The 21,110-nt window shown below is 41.8% G+C and overlaps 1 protein-coding gene and 1 pseudogene across 1 annotated transcript in view; one reads left to right on the top strand and one right to left on the bottom strand.

Moving 5' to 3' along the window:
* Positions 1–5,190: 5,190 nt before the first annotated feature.
* LOC124516633 (E3 ubiquitin-protein ligase SIAH1-like) lies at positions 5,191–6,028 on the bottom strand (annotated as a pseudogene).
* A 5,432-nt stretch (positions 6,029–11,460) lies between these two features.
* Positions 11,461–21,110, top strand: part of DNAI3 (dynein axonemal intermediate chain 3) — a 71,537-nt gene continuing 61,887 nt past the window's right edge. Inside the window, exons 1-5 of the mRNA XM_047086037.1 lie at positions 11,461–11,542; positions 11,933–11,971; positions 18,672–18,853; positions 19,623–19,727; positions 20,294–20,443. Coding sequence (XP_046941993.1) covers positions 11,461–11,542; positions 11,933–11,971; positions 18,672–18,853; positions 19,623–19,727; positions 20,294–20,443 — 558 coding nt within the window. The remainder of the gene's footprint in view (positions 11,543–11,932; positions 11,972–18,671; positions 18,854–19,622; positions 19,728–20,293; positions 20,444–21,110) is intronic.

Here is a 21,110-nt window from a genome sequence, read left to right as displayed (position 1 = left end):
CAAGATGCGTGACGTCCACATTACGGCAACCAATCACAAGTCTGCTCTTAAGGAGCGGGCCAGGGAGCGGACACTGTATTGGTGGTGGTGTCTTGTCAATCTCAGCAGAGGCACCGCCTCTTTCTCTTAGCAACGGATGTGTCATAGCAACAGCTTGCCGGGAGCTGCTGTTTGTGCTCTTGGGACTTGCTTTTCTGAGAGGAGAGTCAAACTTCCATCTCCAGCTCCCAAAGGAGCTTTCTCCAGGGTACGGCAAAGAGGCTTTTTCCCCTTCAGTTTAGCAGTATCAGGTAAGGGACTCTGATGGGAAATCAGGCTTTCCTATCTGAATGGGAAAGGAGGCGTGGAAAACAAGTATTTTACTCACTCTTCCCTGGGCTTTTGGAACACTCGCTGGGCCAGTGATGTGCTTGATGCAGTAAAGACTGCAAAAAACTACAAAACGTTCCCTGATTTCAAAGAACTTCCAGCCTAACCAGGAGACAAAAATGGCAGTGAGAGAGCAGTTAACGACACTCTAAGAACTGTGGGGGCCGGTACTAGGGCTGTTCACAGGTAGTATATCACATTGTCTAGCACATTGCAGCGCTGTGGCTGGCTAGATAGATAGATAGATAGATAAAAAGGAAAACAGCATGATTCTGGCACAGAGATGAAAGTAGAAAAGATTAGCGTGGGCTGACGTAGAGAAGTGACTTCAGGACTATTACAAATAGGCTAGAGTAGATGAAGAGTAAAGAAGATGAATGGGAGAACATTAACCCTTTGAAAGTAAGGGCCTTGTCAGATTCCTCTTATGACGTCCTGTGCCTAATTGCTGCTCAATAATTTCTCCCTCCTTCTCCATGGTGTATGTTGCTTGCTGAATGAATTCACAGCAATCTTTCAGGAAGCTCTGAGTTTGAGGCCTTCTGCATTTGTGGAGGCCTGGCATAATTACATAGAATGTGATTAGAAAGTGTCAGGGAGAGGTGCCTGGGTGGCTCAGTCAGTCAACTGACTCTTGATTTCAGCTCAGATCATGATCTCAAGGTTGGTGGGTTCAAGCCCAGCTTCCAGCTCCTCGCTGACAATGCGGAGCCTGTGTGGGAGTCTTTTTCCCTCCCTCTCTCTGCCCCTCCCTGACTCTCTGTCTCTCTCAAAATAAACAAACTAAAAAAAAAAGTGTCAGGGAAAACGAGATTCTTTCAGTCTGAGAAAGCTGGGGAGGCTTCAGAGAGAAGGTCACACTGGAGTTGAGACTTGAAGAATGAGTAGGATTTAAGCAGAGAAATGTATGCATGGTGGGGAGCAGGAGGAATGAAGAGGGAAGGGGGTCCCCAGAGAGGAAGATGGGAAGTATGGGGGCTATTTGGAGAACGTGAATAATCCTGTGAGTAGAAACTGGAAGGAGGATGTGGTGAGGCAGGCTGTGAAGGGGGTTGCAGGTGATGCGTACAAGTTTGGATTTGATCCTGCTTTGCAAAGTCTTATCTGCAGACCACTAGTGCAAGACTACTTTATAGTCATGTTTAAAAGTCAGAGTCCTAGGCTCACCCCAACCTGCAGAATCACTGTAGGTCCAGAAAATTTGCTTTTTTAATGAGCTCCATTTCTACACTCCTGGAGGAGAATGCCACTGTGGACAATTGGGACCCACATTGTATTCCGCAGTACACAGGGAAGTGACTGGTTATGATCTGCGTTTTAGAAAGAGAGCTCTGAAGGCCTGCCCTGAGAATAACTGTTCTGGCTGAAACAGAGACATTGAAGCAAGTGAAATGTTCCTAATCTGTGGGAGGAGGGGAATCTGTGGATTAAAAATAAATTACCGATTTACTAACCACTTATTGAAAAGTATGCGGTTGGTAACAAACCACAGCAGTATTGGCATGACATGTGACTTTGTCACCAAAAGAAATTACGGCTCTTTTCATATTGTATTATGGATGTTACAGATGTATTACTTATGCTCATCCCTTCTTCAAAGTCAAGGTAGTAATTAGAACCACTGCTAGATCTTATTATTTAATGTGTTAATGAAGAAGCACATGAGTTATTATATCATAATTTTAAAAATAGTTTGATAACTGTCTCCCTTGTAATCTCATGTTTTTGTTTGAAGCATAGGCATCCCCAAGCTGCCAAAAGGGTTGATGGCACAAATTAGTTAGGAACTACTGGTATGAGAGGACACGTGGAAGGCCTGAACCAGAGGAGGCCGTGGCAAGGAAGGCATAGAATTCAGGAGAAATTTCAAAGGCAGAAGTGATGGGAGAGCGTCTACTTAAATAAGTAAATATCCAGTCTTGGAAAGAGGTAGAAGTAAGCTGGAAGGACAGAACAAGAGTAGTAGACCAATGGGAAACACTGTAGGAACAGTTATGTCTGGAGGGTGGAAGTTGTGAACTTGTCAGAAGATGGTGATGAGCCTAGGAGAACCTTAAAGCTAAGTCAGGGTCTTGGTGGAGACTGACCAAGAAGCAGCAGTTCTTGGAGACATTTACCAGCCTCCCAAGATGTTAGTCTTGGATCTCATTCTAAATCCCTTTAAAAAGGGGGGCAGGGGGAGGCATATGATGAGCTTACAAATAGTTTGGGAAGAGAAAAGAGGACGATGACCACCCAGATGATAAGATCAGCTAATTGCTAATTGAAGTACACCTGGGGAAGTAATACTTTCTAAGGTGTGAGAAGGTGCCAGTGCTACAGGTCTTCTCAGAATTAAAGATCTCACAGCTGGGAGCAAGCCACACATACACACAGGTGACAAAAGAGAACGTGTAAACAGGTGTATGTGTCTCAGCAGAACAGAAAGAAAGGAAGCTTAATAACTGTTCAAATCGCTGCGTTATATCATTTGTAATTTGCCACTTATCTCTTCATCTGCGGTAATTATCTTCCTGAATAGAAGCATCATAAAAAGATACAGTCATGAACAAGTCTTGAAAGTTAGTTGGAACCATGTCCTAGACCGCTCCAAATGCAAGGCTCCTCCGAGTCAGTAAAGCACCATCACAGGTTTTCAGCTATTACCCAGGGGACTTACCCAGTACTTGCTTGCCACTCCCTAATGCCTTTGCTGTTAACCTGGAAGGTAGGAAATGTGTCCTTGGGGCACTTGGCTGGCTGCCTCAGTCTCTAGAGCATGTGACTCTTGATTTTGGGGTTGTGAGTTCGAGCCCCATGTTGGGTGTGGAGATTAAAGAAGGAAAAGAAGCAAAATGATATTCTGGAATGGGTGGATTAATTTACAAAGCATATAAGCAGTTTTAATATCAAAAATATTTAAATGGAACGATTAAATATTTATAAGTATTATAGTTTACAAGTTCTGTTTTGAAATTCTGTCAGCTATAGTGGCTTTGAAACCAAATGTGATACAGGCTACTGGAGTAGGTGAATCTTTTATTTTAGGAATAGATGAAGGATCTCTTCTGCATCTCTCAACAAGAATTAAATGTGGTGAGCATTTCAGAGTCACCTTAACAAAGTAATATCTGTATTGAAAAATTCTTATGACCTTTTAGTAGTCAATTTAATGTGAAAAGCTGGAAAATATAATATAGCATATTCACTCCATGAAATATGCAATTTTATGAAAAAGTTCTTAGTAAGACCTGCTGTAATTTTAAAGTAACATCTTTTTTTTGGGGGGGGGGCGCCTGCGTGGCTCAGTTTGTTAAACACTGGCTTCAGCTCAGGTCATGATCTCATGGTTTACGAGTTCAAGCCCTACATTGGGCTCTGTGCTGACAGCTCAGAGCCTGGAGCCTGCTTCAGATTCTGTGTTTCCCTCTCTCTCTGCCTCTCCCCCACTCCTGCTGTCTCTCTCACTCTCAAAAATAAATAAACATTAAAAAAATAAAGTAACATCTTTTTTTAATTTGCCAGATATTCTTTTAATGAGAACTAGAAAAGACCACATTTTTTGCAAACTGCCTCTTTTTAAACAAATGATTTGCTTTTGATTACAAATACTGTGTAAGATAATGCCTTCTTTTGCAAAACCAATAAATACAGGAAAAAATTTTAAGCATGTGATTTGCCCAAGATATTTGGAAGGGAAAAAAAGCCCGATTTTTTTTCCAGTATGAAAAAAAAATCAGTATACCCTAACCTTTCAAGGAATAAGTTCAAAGATATGACTCGACTGGAGACAAAGAAAGAGAGAGAGAAGAGACAGAGACCATCTTATAACTGCTTTAAATACCTTCTGATAATTATTCTGATGTTACCTTTCCTTTCTGGAATTTGTATCTTCAAAAAAGAGTTGAATTTAAAATATTTCTAATGAGGGGCGCCTGGGTGGCTCGGTCGGTTAGGCGTCCAACTTCAGCTCAGGTCATGGTCTCACAGTCCGTGAGTTCGAGCCCCGCGTCGGGCTCTGTGCTGACCACTCAAAGCCTGGAGCCTGTTTCAGATTCTGTGTCTCCCTCTCTCTCTGGCCCTCCCCTGTTCATGCTCTGTCTCTCTCTGTCTCAAAAAATAAGTAAACGTTAAAAAAAATTAAAAAAATTAAATAAATATTTCTAATGAACTGATTAATGGGGGAAAAGAAAATGCATACTGAACACATATGTAGAAACTTTACCATAAGCAATTATGCATATCAAAGACACTAACTTTAAAAAGATACAAAAAAGGTGAGAAAAACCTGAATTACAGAAATCAAATATAATGAAGAACTAGAAAAAAATTAGCAAATACACACACAAAATATATACACATACAGCAGCACTATGTGTTGACTCACAAAGGGAAAAGCAGTGGTCCAAGAGCACTCAACAGGGCTTGTCAGATAAAGAAACACACACAAGCTCAGGTGCCCACACACAAAACAAAAACCCGGTACAGTACACTCAATCTATAACACAAATTCAGAATTATTTTACAGTGCTTCCTTTCTTAATCCAAAGGTACCCATCTTGAGTGTGTATGTATGAGTGTGTGTGTGTGTGTATATACATATATATATATATATATACACACACACACACATACTTTTTCAGTGGTTTACTGTAGACTTATTTTTAATTAGTGTTATTACATGCAACTGTTTCCTGTATTTAACAGCCTTTTTATTTACCTTCACATGTCTAGCTTCCACCTATCAAAAGTTTCAGGTTGGCAGGCAGACGGGTGCCTTATTCTCTGTGAAACTGAATGCAGTGGTTTTAAACACTGGCCAGAACATGTTTGGTTGCCACTTCAACACATGGAAATAGTTACATTGATGTCGAAGTTGCCATTTTCTGCAGAAAGCTGTGCAATGCTGGTGTCAAAAGACTAGGCAGTCGCTATTCATAATGGCTGTTGCAATTCCCTCAGGAATAGATCGCGGGGCCGCTTCCCAAGTCAATCGCCGCCTAGGACCGTTTAGCTCAAGTCGATAAGCAAAAATTTCAGCATACTTGCGTGTTCCTATCAGCTATACAAGTGCAAAGAACCGCTGGTGGCCGTCGGACTTTTCCTTTTTCTCCAGTACTAACATGAAGTGAAAGCCAAAACAGGACTGCATCATCATCCCGTCAACAGCACCAGTGTAGCAAGGAAAACTATATTCTTTCCCTGTAGGGCTGTAATGGACTTTGCCGATGCATCACATAGGGGCTTGACAGCATCCAAGGAGCCTTGCCATTTGCAGGAAGCACCAGGGCACGGACACAAACAAGGCCTAAACTCACGGAGCTCTTCATGGTCTGCTTTCTGTGTGTGGGGCAGAGGTATCGCTCCTCCAGGAGAGGCATATTTACGGCGGGAAAGCACGGGAACTGGCCACTTCCTCCAGGGCCAAGTTGCGAGGGGATCCCAACGGCCCCGGCAGGTTGGACAACATGTGAGCTTTTGGGCAACAGTTGCTACAAACGAGATGGCCACTCTGACAGTGAAGAATGGGTGGTAGCGCGTAGCCACAGCAGACAGGACACTCAAAAAGACCCGCCCGGTCATTCTTGGATGCAGTTGTGCCAGTCAGGGCAGGCACCCTCTGGGACGCTGCACACTTGGAGGTTCCAGCAGGGAATGCTGGTGCAGCCTGGCGGCTCATTTCCGTGGGCGGAGAACCTCGGCCCGGTCCCGGCTCAAACGCGCTCCGTGGCCACCGCGAACCGCCACCGCCTCTTCCCCGTGTGGGCACCAATGGGACACCCAGACAGGACACCCTGGGCCGCTGCAGCTCGAGAGCGCGCCCCGCAACGGCTGTCCCGGCTCCCCCTGGCGGCGAGCCGCCGTCCTGTCGCGCATCCTTAAAGTAACGTCTTTTATTTGGGATTTGTTTTTTAAAAGAAAATCTGCATAAGAAATTAACGTCGAATAAATAAGTGTCTCTTTTGAAGTGACGTAGAGTACTTCATACATTTCATCTAGAGATCTTCAGTTAAAATGGATTTGTTTTCTTGACACAATATTGGTAGGGTTTCTATTATTTAAAGTGACTAAAATAAACTATGAAATTTTGCCTGAGACGCAAATACAATGTAAAGTAGCTACTCCCAAAGTAAATAATTTTCTTTTCAGTTTAGACTATATTCAACAGGCTGGCCTCAGCTAATGAATTTTTCCATCTATGATGCAGCTTAGATACTGTGCTTTTAATTAAGAATGATTAGGACCTAAAAGCCTATAGAACAACCTGGTCTTCCTTTTTCCTTGGTCACTAGACAATATGTTAGACACAGGAGTTAATATTTGTGAAAATAGTAAATGAGCTATTCTGGTAAGGAAGCACACACATTTACTGTTTAACCCAGTTTTGTTACCTAATGTACTGCTGGGAAATTGACTTTGTTTTCCCCTGCATATTGGAAACTGAACCAGATTACCCACAGTTCGTTTAATAGCAGCCTTTGAAAAAAGTGGGCACATATGATTACTTAGACTATTTCTTGGGATGATTGTGTTAGATTGATACCTATATATTCAAGCTTAATGCCAACGCGGCATCTCCTAATCCCTGGAAACAGTGAATATTTTAACATACATAGCAAACAGGAATTAAAGTTGCAGATGAAATTAAAACTGCTAATTAGCTGACCACAAAATAAAGTATATTAACTCGATGGGCACAGTGTAATCACAAGGGTCCTTAAAAAAGTAGAAGTGGGGGGACACCTGGGTGGCTCAGTAGGTTAAGCATCTGACTCTTGGTTTCAGCTCAAGTCATTATCTCACTGTTCATGAGTTCGAGCATAGCATTGGGCTCCGCATTGATAGCACGGAGCCTGTTTGGGATTCTCTCTCTCCCTTTCTCTTTGCCCTTCCCCTGCTCGCTCTCTCTGTGTGTCTCTCTCTCTCCCTCAAAATATATAAATAAACTTTTTTTAAAAAAAGTGGAAGTGGGAGGGGCACCTGGGTGACTCAGTCAGTTAAACGTCTGACTTCAGCTCAGGTCATGATCTCATGGTTTGTGAGTTCAAGCTCAGAGCTTGGGGCCTGCTTCAGATTCTGTGTCTCCCTCTCTCTCTGCCCCTCCCCCACTCATGCTCTGTCTCTGTCTCTCAAAAATAAATAAACACTAAAAAAATAAATAAGTGGAAGTGGGAGAAGAAAAGGTCAGAGTATGCTATGTGAGAGAAATCTAACCCACCGTTGCTGGCTTTGAAGATGGAGGAAGAGGGCCCACAAGCCAAGAAATACCAATGGCCTCTTGAGTCAGAAAAGGCAAGGAAACAGATTCTCCCATAAGATGCTAGAATGAATGGAACACAGTCTTGTGACACCTTGATTTTAGCCCAGTGAGAGCCATGTCAGACTTCTGAGCTACAGAACTGTTAGGTAATGAGTTTTGTGTTAAGACACTAAGTTTCTGATAATTTGTTAGAGCAGCAATAGAAAACTAAAACAGCATGCATACAGGTGATTCCACAGATCTCAGGCAAAAGCCTTTTGTCCAGACTGGAAATCCATATGCTAAGATGGCAGAAGGAAAGGGGACACCAAGGAATCATTAGTCCAGCATTTTTTTAGAATGTCCGCTGTGCCAGTTATGGAGTTCGCAGTCTACAGACTAACTTCACATGCCTTAAATTGAGTTTTTGACTTTCCCTTTCAAATCTACTCCTCCCCTGGGATCCCCATCTCAATAAACAGCAGTCCCATGCTTTCAATCCTTTGGGTCAAACTTGTAGCAGGCATCCTTGGTCCTGTTTATTCTCTTAGACTCTATATCCAAGTCGTCAGCAAATCCCATTGGCTCTACTTACAAAATATGTGCGGAGCCCAACCACTTTGCATTCCACACTCACCTCCCTGATCTAAGCTGCCATCACTTCTCCCCTGGATTGCTGACTGTTCCTTAATTGGATTCCCTGCTTCAACTCTTTCTTCGCTGCAGTCCTCACAACACAGCAGCCACAGGGCTGTTAAAATGTGACTCAGATCAGGTAAAGAAACTCAGCTCAAAACCATCCAATAGCTCCCCGCCCCCCCCCCCCCGTTCAGAGTAAAAGCAAAGTCCTTACACATGACCCAGACCCCTTGTGGCATGTTACATACTTGTCCACAACTATTTTGGCGCCAATTCTTACCTCCCTCCCCTGCACAAGGATCATGTGTGCATTCCTCCCCATTATCGGGATTAGCTGTGTGACTTGCTTGGACCAGTGGAATATAAGCAGAGAGGACAGTGTGCCAGTGCCACGGGGAAGATTCGGGAGGCATTACACAGCTCAGGGAGCTCTCTTGCCTTCTACTCTGCCGTGAAAGTAGAGGCTGTCACACAGGGGCCGCTCCTCCAGCCCGAGTCCCAGAATAAGACTTGAAGCAGCAGCTGACCCACAGCCACAACACAGAGCCAAAGAAGAAATTTGTGGCTGCTTGTTACTGAGACTTATGGCCATCGCAAAGCTGACTACTGTGTACCTACCTCATCACCTCTCTGACCAACTTCATCTCCTGGTCTTCCCTTACTCACTCCGTTCCAGCCATTATGGCCTTCCTGCTGTTTTCCAAATGTGCCAAGCATATTCCTGCCCCAGAACATTTGCACTTACTATTTCCTCTGCCTGGAAACACCCTTTGTCCCCAGATATCTGCATTTCTGGCTCACCCCACCCCCCCTTTTCTTAGGTCTTCGCTCCCATGTCACTTCAGTGATGTCTTCCCTGATAGTCCAATATAAAATTGCAAGTTCCCTACTCCTACAATTCCTCTCCCCTTACTACTTGACTTCTCTCTGTAACAGTTACGACCGTATAAAATACTGATGATTTTGCTCGTTTGTTTGCTCTCTTTCCTCTAGAATGTAAGCTCTATCAGAAAAAGGGTTTTGCCTATTTTGTTCACTGCTGTATTCCTAACACCGAGGACAGCATCTGGTGCATCTAAATTGCTCAATAAATATTTGTGGAATGAATAGTGGTGGTGGTGGTGGTGATGGTATGTGTGTTGTCTATGTGCTTAGGGTGAGTCCAGCTGGTATCTGGAGAGTTTTGAGCATCTTATTTTTAAAGTTTACTTATTTAGTTTTGAGAGAGACAGAGAAAGTGAGAGACCTTGAGCCCGGGGGTGGGGGATGGGGGGCAGGCAGAGAGAGGGGTGGAGAGAGAGAATCCCCGACAGTGCAAAGCCCAAATACAGGGCTCAAACTCACAAAACTGTGAGAGCATGACCTGAGCAGAAATCGGCAGATGCTTAACCAACTGAGCCACCCAGGCGTGCTTGAGTATTCTAAGTCAAATGCTGCTGGAATAAAATATGGAGAGGGGTACACTGATAAAGAATTTTCTGAATAAAGTACTAGGTCCAAGATTTGAAATTATAGTGAGGCTGAGAAATGGGATTGAGGATACCTGACAGTCTAAAAAGCTGGATCGGAACCATTCATTGCAGGGGGTTTAAAAAGTAGGAATTCCCAAGTTGTCAGAATCATAAAATGCTGATTAAATCATAACATCACACCTTTCTAGGTAAAGGCAATGATTTTAAAGAATTTCATTTGTGATGAAACACAGCAAACAGTTACCACTGAAACCCAAGGGATAGTCTTGTGCAAAGATGAAAATTGGGGGCATTGGGACCACACTGGGGGTGCTCTCACCCTGACTCTACCGCTCACGCTCTGTGTATCCCTTCAGGCAAGTTTCCCGGCCTCTGTTGTCATCTTATAAAATGAGGATGAAGAGAACACTTTTCATAAAATGCTTACCTAAAAGGGTGATTCAAATTAAATAAGTAATACACGTGAAGTACTTAGAACTGTGCCTGGCACATAGTAAGCACTCAACAAACGTGAGGTATCACTATTACCTTTTGAAAAAATACATGTGAAGGGTCTGAAGTGAAAAATGTATATCACAAACACAAACCCACACTTTGGACCAGATTCAGTAATCAAGGAGCTAGAAAGAAAATGAAACTCAGGATATTCTGACTGGGGTTTATGAAATAATTTTCAGTCTGTGTTTGTTTATAAAACAAGGCAAGCCAGTCTGATTGACATGACTGAGTCAAGGTCAATGCAATTTTATTTCATTATATGTTCACAATTGCCTTATGAGGTAGGTTTTATTGTCATCATCCCCATTAAACCTGAATAAACTAAGGGATGCCTGGTTGGCTCAGTTGCTTAAGCGTCTGACTCTTGATCTCAGCTAAGGTCGTGATCTCGCAGTTCATGGGTTTGAGTCCTCCATCAGGCTCTGCGCTGACCAGGAGGAGCCTGCTTGGGATTCTTTCTCCTTCCCTGTCTCTCTGCCCCTCCCCTGACCAAGCTCGCATGCGCACGTACTCTCTCAAAATAAATAAACTTGAAAAAAACAAACAAACATGAATAAACTGAGACTCAGATGGTATTTAGTTTGCCAAGGATCACACAGCTGCTAAAAGGCAAAGTCTATTTTTCAACCTTGCTGCTTAGGCTCCTGAAATTGTGCTCCTAACCATCTAACAAGATGAGACAGCGGTGACCATTGAGATGACAAGGATTTGATGTGATAGCAAATGACCTCAGCCAAAACTGATGATCAGTTCCACAGAGAACCTTTGGAGGCACTCTCTGACAGCACAAAGAAGGACACAGTGGGTAGAGGTCCACATGCTAGGATAAAAGTACTGCTTAAATGATACAAATTTTAAAAATTATGAACATGTATGTATGTTGTGGGCCCGTGGACTTTGAGACTGCCTTCGTTGCTGAGGCCCGTGGGGAGCTGGGCAGAGGGCAGCAGACACTAACTCCCTGGAATGGGAACAGCAGCGAGAGGCGGGCCCTGAAGCCTTGAAGGGCTGGCAGGTCACTTCCATTTGCTTCAGCTGAATGGCTCCCTTGGAATGGCAAGACCTTACCAGTAAGATTGTTGTTGCGATAAACCTTTGGTCACAGAACACCCATCCTATGAAGATACACGTTGATTTAGCTAAAGGTAAAGCTTAGAAAACATATTCTTCTCATGTTTTACTAAATGGTAATGCTGACTATTTGAAACTGTAAAACAGAATTTACTAATGACATTATCTCTTTATACAGCCTAAGTCAGAACCATGGCTCCAAAATCTCAAAAACAAAAGAGTGCTGGTGGCCACAAAAACACAAAACGGAGCAAAACCAAACAGATATTACCTGGTAGGGTTGTTTTTTCATTAATGGGATTTTTTATGGATTTAGAATATGTATATATCTTAGCAGCTAAAATGATTGTGGTTTTCTGTATCAAATAAGGAAATATGTTCGCTGCCATAAAGTCAAACACATGTGGAATTTAGAGTATAGACATTTATTCTTTTAATTCATTTCATTGCAACATCCATTATATGCCATAGCATTTCATGAAGACATAATTCTGTGAAAAAAGATAATTATTCAAATTCTATTTAAGCATTTATAAAATAGTTTAAAACTTCATTGTGTACTTGTGTTTATGTTTTGTGCTTTGAGGCTTGGTAAAAGATTGTGATAAATTAAGACGCTTCTGTGTCAAAAATGTAAATTTGACATCATTTCATTATATTCTAGACAGAGAAGAAGTGGAACCTGTTACTATGGAGAGCATGGGTAAGTGGAAGTATAATTTAGAATTTATGCTCCTAGTTTTATGATATTTTAAAATGCAATAAGCAAACAAAAATACAAATCGACGTGTTGAAGATACACATGGGCTAAAATTATATTATGTAATTTAGAATCTAAAATGAAAAATGTTACAGAAAGAATAAACAGTAAGAGTGGAAGAGAGAATTTCAAACAGAAATAGACTTGAGCCTAGCAGTCTCTTACAAATCGAATATGGTGTGGTTACTAAAGAGACTCTAAACTGTTGTGAGTCTGCAAGCTATTGCTTTTATTAGAATAATATTTTTTAAGACTCTGGCTCATGGGCAATATTTATCTGCACTTCATGGTAAGATTCCACTATTTCAAGTAAAGAGGCTGGTTTTTAAGCAAATAAACTAGAACTTAGCCAACCAAATTAATGCCATCCCTTCTTTCAGAGGCTAAATAATCTTATTCCAGTAGGACCTTTTGTATTGGTTGTTGCTATTGAAACTTTCCTCTTAGTTTTGACTTGGGTGATGCACTTCATGTTTAGAAACAGAGAGGAAACAGTGAGGGTTAGGGAGAAGGAAGATCTAAAAGCCTTGAAGGCTGTTCTGAGGGTTCTTTTAGTCAAGTAGGGTAGGAGCTATTGGCGGTATTTAAGCAGAGGAGTGGTGGGATCTGACTTGTTGTTGTTTTTTTTTTTTAATTTATTTAAAAAAGTTTTTTAATGTTTACTTCTTTCTGAGAGACAGAGTGCAAGCTGGAGAGGAGCAGAGAAAGAGACACACACAGAATCTGAAGCAGGCTCCAGGCTCTGAGCTGTCAGCACAGAGACTGATGTGGGGCTCGAACTCACAAACTGTGAGATCATGACCTGAGCCGCTTAACCGACTGAACCAACCAGGCGCCCCTAATCTGACTTGTTTTTAAAGTGTCACCCTGGCTACTCAGCTGAGAACGTCAGGGACAGAAGCAGAGGGCAGTCAGGAAGCTTTTGCAGCAATCTAGGAAAGAGATGGTGGAGACTTGAGCCAGGTTGGTAGAGGGGTGGAGGTGGGGAGATGGTGAGAGGATGTCAGCTGACAGTAAATGGCACTGGAACAGGGCACACTGCCCAATAAATGACTTACTGAATTAATGAATGTACCACCCAGACACTTGGAAGTCATCTTTGACGCCTTTCTCCCCCTTAACACTTTCCCATCTAAACATTCTCCTTCTGTCAATTCCGCCTCTAAAGTATATCCCATCCACTTCAAATTATCTCCACCTCTGCAACCTTAGTCCAGACCCCCACATCTCTCACTCCAATTGTTTCCCTAGCCCCTAACTGCTATTACTGCCTCCACTCAGCCTCCTTCAATCCATTCTGCACACCACGTGGCCAGGTCTCTTTCCTGCTTAAACTCTCCCATGGCTTTACTCTATCATTATAGTGGTCCTGGCTCCACCTTCCTCTCTGACCATTACTCCATCCTCTCCCCACTCCCAACCACCACACCTGCCTGCCTACAGCCCACCAGCCTTGCTTAGCACAGAGCATACCAAAATTATTCCTGCCTCAGGCCCTTTGTTCTTGCTGCTCCTGATACCTGGATAGATCTTTTGCCAGATCTTTATGCAACTCTCTCCTTTTCATCATTCAGATCTAGACTCCAATCCCACTCCTGCCAGAGGCCTTTCTTGTCCTCTTCTTCACTTAGCACCATGTTATTGCCTTCTTAGCACTTAGCCTAAGGCTGAAATTAAAGTACAGCTGAGTCTTGTTTTTCTTGGAAGTTCTGCACAGTTGCTGCGAATACTGAATTAGCAAATACTGAGCTAGTGCTCCTAGGGTAAATACAGAGAGGTTCCTGTCAGCCTCTGGTCACAACATTCTCATTAGCCAGTCAATACATAACCTTGTTTTATGTGTGTTTCTGTTTAAAGACACCTCATTAAATGTATATTGTTGATTCGTTAACATGGGACTCACAGCCAACAGCACTATAGCCCGTGCCTGAGCAATGCTTATCTAATATACGTATTTTCTCCACAAGGCATATCCCAGCCTTCTTGCATTTAGGAATGCTGAACAGCACTTTACCACTACGCTTGGGAGATATTTTAACTGGCAAAAATTGCCAATTAAAAAGGCACAAAAATAGGAAGAATGTGGCACTAAATAGACAGCGGGAAGGACATCTGTTTACTGTTTGACAGCTGACACAAGATGGCAGAGCATCACCGTGTTTGACCTCGGCTGGGACCGTGCACATAAGGCAACTCAAAGTTTTTGCCACTATAAGCATGGCCGCTAATGATGGCAAAAAGTACTGTGACTGTTGATGTTGGGGTTACAAATAAGTTTTAGCAAGTGAATCTGCAAATATAAAATCTGTGAATAATGAAGATGGGCTGTATTTATTTGTTTATGCATTTATAACCTATTTTCACACACACCTGGCTGGCCCTGGGGTATACTCACTCACTCTCTCTCTCTCTCTCTCTCTCTCACACACACACACACACACACACACACACACACACACGAACACAAGTACTCCAGGAGAACAGAAACGCTCTTGCTCAGCAGATCTTGACACATAATAACCATTCGACAAATATTTGCTGATTTGTTGAATAAGTGGCTTTCTCTATTCTTCTCATCTAAATAGACCACCACCACTCCCATTCTCTTCATTCTAAGTTCTACTTTCACCCTGTTTTCTCCTAAATAGCACTTGTCACAATCTGTACTTAAGTATTTCTGAGTATATCTGCCTAATTTCTGTCCCTTCCTCTAGATAGTCCAACCCTACTACCAACACCGTGCTTTTCACATAGTAGTTGCCCAGTAAATATTTCTTGACTACATGAATTAACTGGTAAGGAAGTCCACAAACATGAGAATGGGGTATGACAGGGTTTCAGCAGAAAGTAAATGGACTAAAAAATAGATTATTTAAGGAGAAAAAATGGATTTATTTAAGGAGGAAAAAAAAAACAACACCTCAGTACACAGCAGTGAGACCTGAGGATAGGTTTTGATTTACCTTATACTAGAACATCTCTCTTCTTCCCCCAGATCTTCCTCAGGGAAACATAAGGATCCCTCTGAATTCCTTGCTGTGGGGTCCTGACATTGTCAACTGTCACTCAGCGCTTGTGGCTCATGCCTCAGGGAATTAGGATTCCCTTTCCTTCTAAGAACCAAGGATCAACAGACAGACTAAAAAACTGTTGTCTAAGGGTCTACAGGGCAATGTCTAGAGGTTCCTGGAGAATAAATGTAGTTTTTACATGGAGCTAACATTTACAGAACAACAGCTCTGTGCCAGGCACACCCCTCTCATCCGTTTATCTCTGTGAAGTAAGCATTGTTTATGGCCATTACAGAGACAGAGATGCTGTGATTCCCAGAAGTTAAATAATTTACCCCAAATTATAAGTCATGCTTTTTAATACAGGTTAGAGTATCAGTGGTGTCTTAGTTGTCTATAGCTGCTATAACTACCACAAATGTATTGACTTAAAACACTGAATATTTAAATGGCTTATTATCTTACAGTTTTGGAAACCAGGAGTCTGACATTACTGTCACTGGGTTAAAGGAAACGTATTAACAGGATTGGTTCCTTCTGGAGGCTTTGAGGGGAGGATCCACTTCCTTGCCTTTTTCAGCTAAAAGCCCCCTGCATTCATCGACTGTTGCCACTTTCCACTACTTTCAAAACCAGCAGGATAGCATTTCCTAATCTTTCTATCTCTTTGACCTCTGCCTCTTTGTCACATCTCCTTCCTTGACTTTGGTCCCCCTGCCTTCTTCTTATAAGGACCCTTGTGGTTACCTTGGGTCCCTCTCAGGGGCCCAGTGGTCTCCTCATCTCAAGTTCCTTAACTTAATCACATCTGGAAGTCCCTTTTGTCATATAAGGTAACATATTCACAGGTTTCGGGGATTAGGACATGGACATCTTTAGGGGGTGGGGCAGGGGGGCGGCTCTATTCTGTTTACCACTAGTGATTAATAGTACAGGTTTTGGAATCAGACCTGTCTCAATTCATAATTCTTCCACTTAATAACTGGGTGGTCACAAATGACTTCCCCTCTCTGAGCCTCTGCTTTCTCATCTGAAAAACAAGGTAGCAATACTTTGGAGATGGTTACAGAACTTAAATTAGGTGGTACCCACACACTTCCTTTTATGGGGATGTTGCAAAGAAGGTTCATGTTAACTGTTGCTGCTATTTTTAAAAGATGCCATAAAGATAAAGAAATAGATCGATGAATGAGAATGAAGACTCCCAAAGTAGGCTGACATATATACGGTCAACAGATTTTCAAAAAAAAGTGCAAAGGCAATTCAGTGGAGAAAGGATAGTCTTTTCAACAAATGATGCTGGAACACCTATATATCTACACTTAAAAAAAAAAAAGATCTTTAATCTGTACCTCATACCATATACAAAAATTAACTTAAAATGGATCATAGACCTTACTATAAAACCAGGTATTATAAAACTTCTAGAAGAAAATATAGGAGAAAATCTTTGTGACCTCAGATTAGGCAAAGATATCCTAGATACAACATCCAAAGCCATAAATCTTAAGAAATCTTTGCCTAGTTGATCTTTTCTTTTATGGCACGCCAGTCAGAAATGTAAAGGAATGAACCATTTCTAAATGCACCAACATGAATGAAACTCAAAATAATTATGCTGAATAAAAGAAGATAAACAAAATTACACACTATGTAGGGATGCCTGGGTAGCTCAGTCAGTTAAGCATCCAACTCTTTTTTTTTTTTAATGTTTATTTTTGAGAGAGAGAGAGAGACACACACACACAGAGTGTGAGCAGGGGAGGGGCAGAGAGAGAGGGAGACACGGAATCCGAAGCAGGATCCAGGCTCTGAGCTCTCAGCACAGAGCCCGATGTGGGGCTGGAACCCACAAACCACGAGATCATGACCTGAGCCTAAGTCAGACACTTAACCATCTGAACCACCCAGGCACCCCACGTCCAACTCTTGGTTTTGGCTCAGCTCATGATCCCAGGGTAGTGGGATCAAGCTCCACATGGGGCTCCATGCTCAGTGTGGAGCCTGCTTAAGATTCTCTCGCTCTTCTCTCTCTCTCTCTCTCCCTCTGCCCCTCTTCCCTACTTGCGCTCTGTATAAAACAAAACAAAACAATACATACTGTGTAATTATATTTATAATATTCCATAAAAAGCAAACTCAGCTATAGTAATAGAAAACAAATCAGTGATTGCCTAGGGGTAAGGGGGAGGGGTACAGAGGGAGGGACAGGAAGAAACTTTTAGGGATTATGGGTATATTTAGCTCAATTGTGGTGGTAGTTTCATGGGTATATGCATATATTTATCAAATTGTAGACTTTAAACATATACAGTTTATTGTTTGCCAATTATATCTCAATAAAACTGCTTTTTAAAAAGTAAACAGCAACCAAAATGTAAAAAAAAACAATACATGGTAGTTATTTAAATTACCTGTGTTTCAATATGTAGGGCAATTGATGTATCAGCTATGGTCTGTGTTGTTAGGGCTCTTCCCTGTACACACAGTAAGACTCTGAGGAGTGAGTTACATAGAGCTGAAGTCTGTCTTTGGCTCCTGCTCTATCAGGCTTCTAGGGAAATAAATGCCGCTCACTGCATCCTATGGAATATAATCTCTGTTACCTCCCTGACGGTGTGGAGGAAGGAGCAGGACCCTCTCCAGTGCTCTGTGTTCACACAGAGAAAGTATAGCATCGTACTAAGAGTGCAGGGACCTTACTTTGGATCCCAGCTTCCCCCATTTCCAACTCTCAGGGAGATAAAAATGGCAGTTTGTTCCTAATTTGTGAACAATTTGTATTCCAAATGTTTATTGTACCAACTGATTGCTATTTGGAATATATTTCCACATATCATCAATGTTATGCACACAGTCATTAAAACCCTCCTAAATTACCTGGATAATTGTATCATAGAGCCACTAGGATGGGAGGTAAGTATTTCTTTTGGTCAGGGCGATAAATATTTCTATGGGAAAGTAAGCCCCAAACTCCATTTTAGAGGCCACATGCATTTCTCCCCTTGTTGGCACATCTGTTGAACAGTAGGAGAAAAGATGTCAGGACACCCAAGTGTGTAGGATCTGGAGAAGAAGGGGGTGGGCTCTGGGACCCTGTGGGGGAAGGAGTTTTGGGGGTAGATGCAGAGCTGAGACTAGGACTGTGGAAGCTGATGGTGATAAGAAGGATAAGACAATGAGAAGACGGATTGAGAGAGGGGAAAAAGAGCAAACTCTTAACAGACGTTCTCACTTGAGAGGTAGTAATTCCGGGTAATTGTTAGTTTCTTCTTTTCATTTATTTATTTATTTTACATTTTCTGTAATGGACATACTTACTTAAAGAAAAAAAGAACAATGAGGGGTACCTGGGTGGCTCAGTCAGTTGAGCATCCAACTCTTGATTTAAGCTCAGGTCATGATCTCGAATTTTGTGGGATCAAGTCCCACGTCAGGCTCTGCACTGTCAGATTTTCTCTCTCCCTTTCTCTCTGCCCCTCTGCCCCCTGTCAGAATAAATAAATAAACATTAAAAAAAAGCCTTTCAAAATTTTGGCCAAGACAATTATTTAAAGCAAACAATTGCATGTTGCCTCTTAATATCTTAAGTGGTAATATTTAATGTCCCAAGTCTACTTTTCCTTCCCCAGGTCATCCAGAAATTTATCCTTTAGTGTTAACTACCCAGACCCAGGAAATATTTAACTGCCGAATAGATGAAGATGTCACAGATGAAAAACCTTATAAACTTATCAAAAAAGAAGATATTTTAGCAGACTTTAAAAACAGAGCTGCAGTGTCTGATTTCTACCCAGTCAAAAAAGTTATCCAGGTAAGTACAACATCTCTCTTTATTTTTCAGTCCCACCCAAGAGGCTTCTGATACATAATAATAAAAGTTAGAGAGCTTGTTGAGTTCAAATCTGGTATTCCCCACCTCCATTACTTTGAGCAAATGCTAGGTTGTCCATACCTCCTTTGGGATCCTGCTCAATGATCTGTGAAAAGCAAACACCTATCAGTGACTGATTATTACTTTACACCCAGAAAAGTTCATCCTTCCCAATTTCAACTAGAATAGGAATCTACCCTTATTTTCCCATACAGATTTAATTTTTTTTTTATTTGAGAGAGAAAGAGAGCACAAGCAGTGGAGGGGCAGAGGGAGAGGGAGAGAAAATCTTAAGCAGCCTCACACTCAGCATGGAGCCCAAAGCGGGGCTCAATCCCACAAATCATGAGATCATGACCTGAACCGAAATCAAGAGTTAGATGCTTAACCAGCTAAGCCACCCAGGTGTTGCTTTAATTTTTTATTCATAATCTTAGTCCTGATATGTCTCCAAACATACAGAGTATCAATACCAAATACAAGGAATGCTTTTTTTTCCCCATTAGAAATAAAATTGCATGGTAAATTTCCCTAGAACCACTTAGTTTTAAGAGCTTTGTTAATTTATATAAAATAAGTGTGCAATCTGGGATTATGAGCCATAGATTAGCACTCTGGCTATCTTTCATGATTGATTAGAAAAATAACAGTTTTGTGTATGAATAACCTGAATGAAAACTGACCTTCCCTTTTGATTATATTCCTGTAGGAATATCCTGGAGATGAGCTTCTGGTTGTTTATGACAAAGACTTCAGATATGGACTTAACTTTTATCTTATTGGAACAGAAGAAGGCAAAGAAAACTATTTAAATGTAAGCAAACCCCCAGTCCTTGCATTTTGTTGATTGTCAGAAGAAAGAAATACCTCTGGGGGAGATCTATACATGGTTATGATTATTCTTGTTCTGCTCTCTTTCCCTGGGGCCTAGAGTAGGTACCTGGAGTAGGTAAGCAGTAAATGTCAGATGAACTAAATCAAATATCTCAGAGTAACATGTACTCCACTTATGTGCCCTTCATTGACCCAATGAGAGTAGAAACAATGAATCTGGAGTAATATTGCTCTTGGCTACTCTTTGACCCGTATTTCTGGCTCTCCTTTTGCCATCTCCATGACTTTGGGTAAGTTACTGAACCACTAGTCCACAAAGTGGTGGCACCAACAGGATCTATTTCCAGGGCTGTTGTGAAGATTAAATGGGCTTTTTCCCTTTTGTTTAATTTTCTTCTCCTAATTGAAAAACATGAACAAATACAAAAGAAAATAAGTAAGTGCTTAATGAATTTATACAAGTGTAAAGTTTATTGCAGAATAGGTGCATGCAGCTATAATCTACTTTGGGTCATGTATTTTAGAGTGCTATTTATTTTACTCTAGCGCCCAGAAGTACCAGAAGAACAGGAAGAATATAAAGAGCATACTTCTGAAGATTTATATATTTATAAACCACCTATCTCTAAACCATGGGTTTCTTTGGGCAGTGAAAAAGAAATTGATGAAGAATCGGTTAAGGAATCTGCAAAGCAGGTCAGAGGGCTGATATGATCTTCAGTGCATTACCTCTCTGTAATGCTCAACAACACTTATTCCTGAGGGATCTGGAAGGTTTGCTATGTTTGCCAGCACGGATGTGGCTTTTCCTTTGATAGAAGAATGGTTATTGTTTTGGATATGTGGGTATTATGGGTTGAATTGTAGTCCCCAAAACAGATATGCTGAAGTCCTAATGTCCACTATCTCAGAATATTACCCTATTTAGGAACCGGGGGATGCTAATCCAATATGGCTGGAGTCTTTATTAAAAAGATGGCTATGCAAAGACACAGAGAGAACACCACATGAAGAAGGGAGCAGAAACCGGAGTGATATATCCACAAACCAGAGAACAGCAAGGATTTCTGGCCATCTTCAGAAGCTAGGAGAGAGGCAAGGAACAGATTCTCCCTCAGAGCCCTTAAGAGGAGCCAACCCCTCAACACCTTGATCTCAGACTTTCAGCCTCCACACCTATGAAAATAGTTAAAATAAATTCCTGTTGTTTTAAGCCACCCAGACTGTGGCACTTGGTTATGGCAGCCCTACGCATACCCAGAGCAGCCCCTGAAAAGAACATTTGCGTGTGGGTGATTTATTATGAAAGTTCCATAGAAGAATAGGAAAAGCAGCAGGACACGGACATAGCAGAAGTCCTACA

Source organism: Lynx rufus, unplaced genomic scaffold (genome assembly GCF_022079265.1).
Source record: "Lynx rufus isolate CCGP_SWC_20201006 ecotype Redwood Valley unplaced genomic scaffold, mLynRuf1.p SCAF_2, whole genome shotgun sequence".
Taxonomy (NCBI): domain Eukaryota; kingdom Metazoa; phylum Chordata; class Mammalia; order Carnivora; family Felidae; genus Lynx; species Lynx rufus.
Note: the sequence above shows the minus strand (reverse complement) of the source record. Positions and strands in the feature narration are given on the sequence as shown.